At 37.4% G+C, this 11,840-nt stretch overlaps 1 protein-coding gene across 1 annotated transcript; it reads right to left on the bottom strand.

The window, feature by feature from the left end:
* Window positions 1-761: 761 nt before the first annotated feature.
* On the bottom strand, window positions 762-8,920 carry LOC104542912 (prolactin receptor-like). Its single transcript, XM_010187379.1, has 7 exons — window positions 8,851-8,920; window positions 7,568-7,700; window positions 5,327-5,496; window positions 4,347-4,513; window positions 2,668-2,809; window positions 964-1,096; window positions 762-867 (listed from the first exon to the last, which is right to left on the bottom strand). Exons 1-7 carry the CDS (start codon window positions 8,918-8,920, stop codon window positions 762-764), a joined length of 921 nt encoding a protein of 306 aa, XP_010185681.1.
* Window positions 8,921-11,840: the final 2,920 nt, after the last annotated feature.

Here is an 11,840-nt window from a genome sequence, read left to right as displayed (position 1 = left end):
TTCCTCTTTTCTGAGTGCCATTGTCCACTGCATAGCCCTTATAGGTTCCAGGGAGTCAGAAGAAGAGATTTCTGAAGTCTTCTAACCCATCTATTAAAAACTGAGTCTTTTCAATGTTCATTTCACACTTACATGAGTTCTGCATATTACATTAATATGCTTCCATAATCTATTTTGGTCTTTCAGCACCTGTTCCTCAAAAATCTACTTTGTTGTTGTCCTCCACATCCATTCCCAAGCTTCCCAAGGGAAGCAGGGATAGGAGAGAAAGTTAAGTATGTAGTACTTGTTTCCAGACTCCTCTAAGACAGGCAATAACAAAAGAGAAAGCTGTGAATGTGGCCCTCACACCCTGCCCTGGCTGGGTGGACCAGTATCTGTCTTGTTCCACTAAGACCTGACTCTCAGCTGACAAGTACAGAGTTTAGCATCCAGTTAGATTAGTGTAAGGCTGAGCAGTGCTGCATGAACCAAAAACTGTTCACAGGACCCAAACAAAATACTGAATGTTTATAACTTGATTTAAGTTTCAGAACCAAGATTACTGCATAAGCAAGGAGGCATTCAGAGCCTATAAATACTTGTGCAAATCCAACATTATCAGAAGATTAAAATTTTAATTTCTAGTAATTTTGGAAAGCTGTATTTCTGGGGCTGCACGCCCGAAGAGCTACAGGACTGTGCATTTGTACTGCATACTATTATGCAGTTACTGTGCCATGGCAACTTTCAAGGCACTCTGTCTTTTGAGGCAGAAGAATTCACAGAAATTTGTAAAACCTGTAATTATAGAGAGATCTTATTTCAACCTTAAATATGTGGCTGCTAGTGCCATTCCAGAATATGTCACCTGGACAGACCCATGTGCTATGAAAAATGGCATCTTCTAAGTGCAAAGCCAGTCAGGATTGACTGTTAAGGTCATTCCAATGACACACCGTATAATTATACACAGGTTATTACCCTTCCTTGCTGTAAAGCAAAGTGTAGTTAGTAAGATGTCCTCCATCTGAACCAGGCTTCCACCAACAAGTAAATGTTTCCTTTTCTGGAGAACGGCATTTTATTATTGTAGGCTTTTCGGGAGGTGACTCTCCTGAAAGAGAGAAAGAAATGAACTAATTAGTAAGTTTAACACATTAGCTCATCTCTGAATTCATAAAACAATGCCCAGCAGAGCTCAGGTAAATAATTTTTACTACGTGGAAAGAAAAAGTTTTGCTTTACATTAGCATAGGAAAGGAAGGACAGTTCAGTGGTCAGGGCAGCAGCCTACTACTTTGAGCTGGATTCAAAATCCTTTCCCTCTGCAGCTGTGTTGAAGAACTACGTTTTAGTTTCCGGGCTGTGGCTCTTTTCTGCCCCCAAATCTGATAAGGGGTGCTCAAATACTGTCATAGCAGGTTCTATAAAATTATTTTAAATACACTCTACTATTCAATCTATTTTCTACGTAAGCCATTTTGTTTCTAAAAAGAAAAGTGGTTTAAGATGCTTCTGATTGTTTAAAAAACTATGCTGTCATTTCTTTTTCTTTTTCTTTTTCTTTTTCTTTTTCTTTTTCTTTTTCTTTTTCTTTTTCTTTTTCTTTTTCTTTTTCTTTTTCTTTTTCTTTTTCTTTTTCTTTTTTTTCAGGAAAAAAATGAATAAAGAGTTTGCCCATTTGTTTACGAGTAACTGTCTCCTGAAGTACCTACGCTGAGCTGACTCCAGAGTTACAAAGAAGCAGCTCTCACATTTCTTTGTAAATTGATGTTATGCTCAGTACTCAGGCTACTTGCCTGATTGCTGTTAAGCAATTTCTAATTATTTGGATTTTTGATGATACTTTTATAGACTCAAGCAAAGCACTTAGAGTAGGACAGAGGAAAATGCTTGAATTTTGAATAGGATGATGCTAGTAAAAACCCTGATGTGATTCTGTGATTCAAACTTTTTCAGTTATGTATCTGTAGCAAAATATGGTTCTATTACATCAATAATATATACTTTCTACTATTTAGAGTAGGAACATTGATTTTCCAAATTCTAATTGCCTAAAGCAGATCTGAAAATGGGACATTTAAAGAATATTTTTCTATTAACAGTACTTCAGCAATCTCCATGTCAAATATTGAATAATACAATTAGTGACAGAAGATTTGAGACAACCTGGCTAAACTGTCTGACAACAAGATATGATGTCATGCATATTTAATGTGTCCACTCAAACCCAACAAAACACACGTAATTGTTTCCATGTGATAAGAGCTGCAAGTGTTATGCTTTGTTAGACATGGCAGTGCTTTCAGTCCGGTTACTAATTGACAAATGAATGATTCTTACACAAGTACCACTACCTGTTCTCTATAGCTACAGATGAAATCAACATGTTTTTTAAATAGAGAGATGGAAACAATAAATTATTTAGGCAAACATGGTTCCAAAGTGATTTCCTAGTATATTTCAGCCTGTTAGTCATAGCCAGTTTCAGCAGAGGATCCTGAGTGGATCAACAAATACACAGTTACACAGAAAGTATGCTAAGATGCTCTAAACTGTTCCTCCAGCACTATGAAGTGGCTGTGTGAGGAACTGGGTTTTCAGGGCTGCCATCTGGGCACCTTTCACAGCCCTGAACCAGCTAAAATTTAAAGACAGTTAACAGATCAGCAGTCGTCCACTCACCACGGGGGATCTGAATGTATCTTTTGGAGCTCCATTTACTCCATTCTCCAAGGTCTAACTTGCAACGAACCTGAACAACATACTTCACCCCAGCTTGCAACCCAATCACTTTGTACTGTGTCTGCACTCCAACAGATATCGTCTGGAAAAGAATAAATAATTGAACCATTTTAAAATATAAACCATAAAAGAGTAGGTTTTGACTTCTGAAAGGCAAGGGTTTCAGCTGGGTATTTTATAAGATGTGAATTACAAAGAAGTGAAGGTAGTGACTTAACAGAGAAACTCACTTCTCCGACACTGAGATTCTGATACTCAAGAACATATTTAGTTGTAGACGTCTTGTAAGTTAGAACACTATCATATCCACAATATAAGGAACACTACAGGAAGTCCAGCTTGCAAATAAACCCCCTATGTAATGCTGCTTAATGGCTAGTTTTAGTGCTTATTATTAGGTGCCTTCCTCTGACCCTTTGAATCTTTCTTCAGTCTTTCAAGACATAAAGCCTTCTTCACCATTAAGACATCAACAGATTAGGTAGCATTGAGCCCATCCGACTGAGACTTTAAGAATCATATTTTATCCTAGTGTCTCATCTGTGGGACTACTGTGGCCCACTCTTAGCAAAATTGCGACAGCTGGGAATGTCGACAGAAAGAGTATGTGTAAGTAGGACACCCCAGGCTTTCTGAAGAGAGGTTGTCCCCACCCGGTCATGTTGAGGAAGAGGATAATGATGATGACAATGATGCTCAGCCCAGTTAAATAGTAATTAGGGAATAACTGAGAGAATTTTGAAACAAAAAATGTCAGCTTGAAAAGAAGGATGAAGAATTGTAATAGTGGGTGTGAAAGACTGGATGCTTCAGCAGAAGCTGAAGTTTAGTTTGATGCCCTCAGAAGCTGCTCTGCTAACATTGTGACCTCTGCCTGGGTGATACAGAGCAGCCTCCCTCTCTGATGCTGTGAGAAGCTGCACTCCAGACAGTGTGGGCTGCAGCAGGCAGTAACCCACATCTGGGGGCACACATGTGACCATGGGTGTGGAGGGATCTGGGCTCACAATAAGTTACACCATCCACGTGCCCTGTAGATGGGGCTGTGAATATGACGGTTTGGACTCCCAGGAGGGTGGAGTATGGTTCTAACCTGCATTTCTGGGAAAGGGGAATTTCCTTATGTAGCATATTTCTGGGACTAGTTATAGAAGTGTGTTTATAAATTTGTAAGTATATTAATCTAGTAACATTTTTCAGTGCACAGTATTGTGATTTATCTGTTGTGTTGCTCATGCTGACCTGGACTGTGTAGTAAACTGATTGCTTGTTAATTGCATCTTAGTGAATCAATAAACTGCTTTGATCCTGATTTGGTTTAAACTATATGAACTGAGCAGTCTCTTACTGTGGCACTTGGGAACAGACTTATTGATGAAAATTACAACTAAATATATTATCTGTGGACTAAATAGGGTTTTTTTAGTATATGACATTAGGACAATTATACAAGCATCTTGAATTTCACTATCTCTACAAACAACTACAGTATTTTTTTTCTGTAATCAGATTTGATTACATTAATTTTTCTCTCCTTAGAGAAATTAAAATTTTTATAGTACCAGTTAAATTCAGACACTGAAAAGAACATTTACACAATAAATATATTTTTCCATTACCTCCCACTCTTCCTTTTCCTCAGGTTTTAGTCGTAGCTCATAATGATATACATGCGAATTAGAGCTGACATCACCTAATGGAGGTGGAGACCATTTTGTCCAAAGGTACATTATGCTAGCAGATGTTTTTGTTTCTAGAGAGAGGTTCACAGGAGCATCTGGCTGAACTGTATGAATGAAAAGTTTGCCATTAATGATTTAATTTTCTCTCAGAAAAAGGCACCTCCTTTATGATTTTGTATTTTATCACATTAATTTCAGATAATTCAGCACTTCTGTAAGGGACTAGTACAAAAGCCTTTTTTCCATTTCTCCCTAGTAATGTTTAACTGGCTACTGATTTACCATGGTATCAGCAAATCTTAGACTTTACTCTGAATTTGTCAGGCTAAAGAAATACAAATAATGATTTCATTAAACCATTCTTGCAAAATTAAAATGTTAGATATTTCATAGCTAAAAAGACTAAGTACAATTATCATTACAATGTGTAGATTATGTGTATGCAGAAAGTAGAATAGTGTTAGGAATATGAATTACTATAAAAACCCGCAGAGTGCTCAGGCGATTATTTTTACCCTCCTAAGACTGCAATGCCAGCAGCCAGAAAAATATTTTCATTTGGAAAATATAGGTTTCTTAACCTAATCTGAAAGTTTTATAATCTGCAGTGCTATGAACCTACAAACCTGTCATTGAGTCTAATTTAAATACAAGAGATAAGTAGAAATTGGAGCCAAATTTTTGGCCAACGCTAAAATTACTACAAAGTACATAGTTACTTAATTTACAAGTAGGATGCAGTATTCACAAAAATTAAAGATGCATATTTTAGATCATCTGTAGGTAAGCAGTCCTCCATAGCAAGTTTCGCATCAAGAGGAAAGAAATCTTTCACCACTAATTGTTCTGGGATTAAAAACCACATTCATCTCCAACTAGGTTGGTTTTTTTTTTCCATTTCTTTCTTCCCTTTTTACCTATGGAAGTCACATCCACATACTGAGGATCTGAGGTGTTACTTCCAATCTCATTCGTTGCCATTACAGTGATGTTATATGTTGTCCAGGGATTAGTGTGATTTTTGTCAAAGTAGCAGGAATTGAGACCTGATGTTCGGTAGTCTGGACATTCATAGATTTTTTCTTCACTGAAATAAAATTATTTAAGAAGTTAGAAGTTTAGGAAATGAAACAACGTTAAAGCTGTATATAATCCCATCTCTGGGTAACATTTTGGTAAGTGTCAAATGCTATTACCATAAACATTTTATTGCTATGCATTGTTGTTCAGGTTGAACGCTTTTATCCCCTTTTTTATACATAGGAATATGTTGACAAAAGAATGGAAAGAGAAATTTCCCAAGACAGCACAAGGGAATTTTAAAAAAACATTTAAAAGCAAATTAAAAGGCAAGCTAAACACATTCACTTTGACTAAAGAAGGAAAGTTGCTAAATATTTTCTTTACATATTTCCCCATGAAAAGTAACCTGATCAGTCTTGTTGCAGAGGAGTGTTTTATCGATTGTTTTGTTTTCAGCAAGATGTTAATTTATCTGCTTTTTAACATTATGATCTTCACAACTGTCTCAACAAAAAGTATTTCATTAATTCATGATCTCTTACCTATTACCTTTATACAAGTTTTTGGCTTTTTCAGGAGAGGGACTGTTTTATACTCAATTAGAGCTGAACTGGATGATGTAATCAGAATCTATCCCAGATGTGAAGAACTGCACAAACCTAAAGCTCCAGATGAGTTAGTTCAGGGATGCACTTTAGTCCCACTGTTATGCTCTATGCACCACTAATATCAAGGTCTCTTTGTTTCCAGGAAGTTTTGTCCTGGTTCACAAAGAAAAGTTGAGAGTAAGGGACCTATACCTGAGAGACAATGAACTAAGGCAACCGTGGCCTTGATCAGGAGTGCCTGGCAATGCCTGGTGTTCACTACATATAAAGAAATGCAGAAGTACTCCTATGCATCCCTAAGCAGGACTTTTGTGGGCTGTGATAGGTATGACTGAAAATATTAATTAAGATTTCTGTTTTGTTCAAGATTGAAACATATTGACTCTCATAAAATAAAAGCTCTCAGATCATTGCTGGGTGTAGTAACTTCATTAAAGTCTGCATTTTTCCTGATCAATTAGTACCCAGTGATTTTGAGTTAATTTAATTGAAGCAGGGAAGTCTGAGGCTTTACCTGATCTATTCTGAAGTTCGCTGGATTTATTCAAAGAAATTTAATCTCTGAGCCTCTCTGCTTACTTGGCCCTGTTCTGAGATCTCTTGTTTTCAGGAAGAAAGGGCAGTTATACAAAGAAACACAGATGAAGCAAAGTTGCTACACACATGCACAATTTATTCATAAAAAGGATGAGGGAGTCACAGCCTTTACCAGAAGGCTAACAAAATCTTTTGACTTGCAGTACCCACATCTGATTTTACTGCTTTTTGGAGAACCATGAGGTTGGCCAGGAATCCAGAAGGGGAAGCAAAGACTCTATAGATTTTCTCCAAATGGGGTTTGCTGTGCATGGTAATGGAAAAGCTCCTCAGCAGGGCACTGAGGGCACCATCAGCCTTCATCACCCCTACCCTGCCTCCCCAGGGCCTCTCGATGCACTGCCTGGGGCCCAGGTCCCCATTGTAGCCCACCTTGGTCTCCAGCTTCCTACAGCCCTGCCCTTTCCAGCCATGGTCCCTGCCGAGCCCGCCTCAACCCACAGGCTGATGTCCAGGCCCAGCCCGGCTTCAGCCTGTTTCCATCCCCAAGGAGGTGCCCAATGCCTAGAGCTAGACTGCCCCCAGCCTACCCTGCTCTCTGGCTGGGGCACTGAGACGGGTCCTGGATGGAGGCCCTGCCCTGCCACCCTACAGGAGCCCCTGTGGTGTCTTGATGATCCCCTCCTCAGAGAAGCATGCCATTCAGCTAAAAGCTGTGTGCCTCTTGATAAGATGGACAAACTACACCTTCCCCAGCATGTCTTTAGACCAGTGGCATTTAAAGTCAGATGAGTTTCAGTGGGGACAGGCTGAAGGTTTAGGATTGGTAGTATTCATGTTTTCTTCCAACAAGAGAAAGCTATTCATCTCATGTAGCTGTGGTTTAAGATGGATTCATAAAAGCACTTGTATAAATTAATGTTATAATTCTTTTACTTAGTCATAATCATCACTTGATCACTTATAGAATACATATGCACCACTTGTTACCTGTCCTTGCTGTAGAACAGGGTGTAATTGGTAGGAAGTCCTCCATCTGAGCCAGGCTTCCACCAACAAGAAAAGGTTTCCTTTTCTAGAGAACGACATCTTATTATCTTAGGTTTTCCAGGGTATGATTGACCTAAGGAAGTGCAGAAATCCAGCTAGTTATATTAGAGTTGGACAATGGTTTTTTGTTTTGTTTTGTTTTTGTTGAATGATAAATTCAGCAAGGAATGGTTTTTTGAGGACAATAAAATAATTTGAAAATATAGACTGAATCTGGCAAATAAATCTGCCTGGAAAACATGTCAAAACTTTCACAAAAGTAAGTATATTTTACCTCGAGCTTCTAAAATAGCTACTAAAATTATTATACTTCCCTTTTTCAAATGAACATTTCATTTTTACCTAAACTTAAATGTTACTCAAATTAAGTAAAAAGCTTGGAAGTAAATGTATGACCTTTTGTTTTTTTCTAATGTATCCAAATTTTTTTATCTTCAGGTCATGTTAAAATGAAATTTCACCTTTCACTTTGCAACAGAACCAAAATTCTACTATTCGCACATATTCGGGGTAAATTATAGTTAAGTAATAAAAAGAAAGAATCAATAGGCTTAATGGAGTATTTTTGTATTTGCAACATGAATGTATTCATTAATTATTTGAATATTCTCTAATAATCCCAGTACACTTAAGAATATTTCCTCTTAAGACTACTTCCCCAACATTGGACACTTTAAAGATTTAGCTAGACAGGGTGCTAAGCCCTCTTGTCTGCACTGTGCTTTTGCAGAGAAAGGTTGGACCAGATGACGCTTGTTGTCCCTTCCAATCTGGTATTGTACGATGCTATGATTCTATGATACTTTTCATTAGCTTCTACCAAGAACACAGACCATAAATTTAGATACATTTTGATATGAAAAGCATGTGGCTTTTCAACCTAAGCTTGCTTGCCTTTGTTTCATTAAAGTTCCATGCCATTATCTCTAATAGTGTTACTATTCATATGATGCGAATTCCCAAGAAGCTGACAAGCATGGAATGAGTGTAGGGATGGAGTGAGTGCCTTTCATCATTGCTACCATATAATTATTAAATTAATACTATAAAAAGGAAAAAGGACTCAAGCCATTTTCAAAATCTCCATCTGAAACTTCAGAAGAAATTAATTCAAATATGAACAGATTCCAGAGGTGGCAAGGATAGATGGGGTAAAGCCTCAGACTTTCTAAATTAAGTGTTTCAAGAAAAAAAAAAAGTGTTTTAGGAAGTGTTGTACTTACCCGTCAGACTCACAGCAGTCAGAACAAGTAGCAAAATAATTAGAACCGATGATGTCAATTTCTGCTTCATGTTGTTGTCTTCTCCTCAGGAGGAAATATCAGCTCAAGGGTTCACTGAAAAATAGGCCATCATGCAATAGTCATGCTTAACATGTGATATGTATCACTTGGCTTGAACAAAGTCCTTTTGAATTGCAGCTAATTGATTCTTGTTATTTCTCAGAAAGGTGTGGCAACACCTACAGTTCCACTTCAGTGCAGAAAACCTGTATCACAAAGTAGTATGTCTTTCTGAAAGTCCTTGAACTGTTAGCAGTGCTAAAATTATAATTTGACAGCATTAACAGATCTTGCATATTTATTTGGCATCCTGTGATAGTGGGTACTTTTCTTAAACTCTTATTTTTAGACTTATTAATTTACCTGAGAAATCAGCTCTTTAGTAACAAAAGAATACACTTTTATCCTGGTTAACTCTGGAAGTCCTGAAAACAGTAGACAAATAGAAAATACCCAAAATTTTTTTATAAGTTTATGATTTCTGAGCTGATCTCATGACTTCTGAGTATCTGGGACTAGAAATGTTGAATTCCAGATCACCGGAGCTGAAAAATGCTGTTCTTTCTGTGCATTCAACTCGTTATTTTTACTGCATTTGCTTTTGCACCAAAGTGGAAATACCAAGGTCAAAGAAAAGAAACCGAGGAAAAAATAGCACAACTTTACAGTTAATTTATGAGGTGAAAACGCAAGATAGGATCCAATTATTCCGCCTTCTGTAACCTGTAAAGGCCAGAGGCAGCGTTGCTGAAATACAGAGATGCAAGTGGGAAGCCACCAGTGAAGCCACCAGTGAGGACTCAGTCCCTGCAGTGTGCTGACACCACTAGATGTCCTCAGAATTCAGGTTACAGCTCAGGGTGATCAAGAGTCCTTGTTCCTAGTAAATCTATTTGATTAGCCTGAGGAGAAGACAGAATTACTTAAAGCAAACTTACTGCTTCACCCACCAATATGCTTCCTGCTTGGAGACGGCAACTGAAGTCAGCTCTTAGATTCTTGGTAGCCAACCTCAGTCTTTGAAACTAAAGAAAAATTTGCTATCTAAATAGGAAACTCCTTACCTCAGCCTTGCACTCCTACCAAGCACATCTGACAGGTATGTGTACACTTGAAACCCATGCAGTGAAGCACAGCGTGGGAACAAGCTGTCTCTTTGCTGAGGATAAGTTCTTTGTGGTTTATCAGATGACTCAATTTTAATTATGCAATTCATTCTTTGTATCAAGAAACTATAATCTGTCAGCAAATGTCTTTCAAGCTCAAAGGCAAATGAATTATCAGTTAATTCAACTGAGTCTAAAATATATTTACTGTGGACAATGTGGAGAAGAACAACAGCTGGGTACATTTCCATATACCATTTCTGAATATCCAGGCACATTTCAGGCATGCAACCAAGCTACGGGCTGCAAAACTGCATCTGGGTCAGTTTTAAACTCACTTACAGCAATCTGTACATGTACAGTCCATGGAGAGCAAACCATTTAAGCACATGCAAATTTTACGACTGTAAACAAACGGCAGGCACCAACAGTAATGTTTAACTCCAGAAATGAGCTGAAAACTTGGTGTTATATAATATGGAGCACAGACCACTGAGTTTGTGCAAGAACAAGGCACATTTTTCTCAAGTGAAAGTGAAATAATGAACTATAAATGGTAACAATTTCTTGTACTTATGATACCACTTACTGTATTTCATTATTTCTAAAAATATTTGCAACATTTGCAAAATACAGCACTTGTAAACAGAGACTCATACTGTACTTCCCTTTAGGGAACTGGTACCATGGTTATTTTTTAACTTTTACAGATATATCTTTTCTGTGTGAAGAACTGATAGATAGGAGATACTGATTACGGTAAGTGAAAGAATGAAATTTCTCAGTATGACAAAAGAGAGAGGCATCATCAAGAGCTGTATTAAAGTACTCTGCAAGGAAAATGGGATAATTTGGGAAACTGAAGACCTAAAGAACCAAATTAACAGAAAGAAGATGAAATTAATGTCTTTAAAATCAAGTATTTTTCTATGGGAACATTTTTTTTTTATAAATGAGATTATTGAGAGCCACTTCTGTAATGTGGCTGTGAAAAAGAACAGGAGAAATACAGAGGTGGTATATGGACCTATTATTGCCACGGACTAAACTTTATGTACAATTCTGGTTATCTATACTTGAGGGAAAAAATAATCTATTTAAAATAGACTTAGAAAACAGCTGCAAAGATGAGCAGCAAACACAGAGGCTGTCTCATGATGGCGATTTAAAGAATTGGCTTTTCACTCGGTGCAGGGATGGTTGCCTTCTACAAACATAGCAGGAGACCAGCATGGAAAGAGGGAAAATAAGAACGTGTAAACTCTTGCAAATGTTGGCATAAGAATAGATGACCATAATTAGCTCCAAAAACTAGATTAAAATGTTACCATCACAGCAGTGAGTTTCTGGAATAGTCTTCCAAACACAAAAATCCCATGCAGTTTTCCCAGGTAGTCTGATCTATTATGAAGCATATATGACATGATGGTTTGTGATAGCTGAGGGTGGGATTTCGTGATCCAGTCTATGCTTTCCAGGCCAGTGTTTCAATTCAAGTTATTTGAATTATTAACAGTTAGAAAACTGTGCAGAATTGTGAGATGACTGGATGTCCTATTTTGCTTTCAGGATTTATTGCTTTCAAAATATTTTCTAGTAAAGAATTATCAGAATATTTATTTATTTGAAGATCAAGCTTAAAAGTATCTTAGAAAATCTTCATTCTGATTCTTGTATTACTTTCTGAAGGAACGTAAGCAGCAGCAGATCAGTAGCCACAAGGATCCAGGCATATTAACCGTATTCTGTTTGTTCCAGTGCCTGTGTTTCCATGGTTGCCTGGTATTCGGTATTTATGGTTCAAATATGATTTCTAAGGCTTTT

The sequence above is a fragment of the Mesitornis unicolor genome, unplaced genomic scaffold, assembly GCF_000695765.1.
Source record: "Mesitornis unicolor isolate BGI_N332 unplaced genomic scaffold, ASM69576v1 scaffold19246, whole genome shotgun sequence".
In the NCBI taxonomy this organism is placed as follows: Eukaryota; Metazoa; Chordata; class Aves; order Mesitornithiformes; family Mesitornithidae; genus Mesitornis; species Mesitornis unicolor.
The sequence above is the reverse complement of the archived record's forward strand: the minus strand, read 5'-3'. Positions and strand labels throughout refer to the sequence as shown.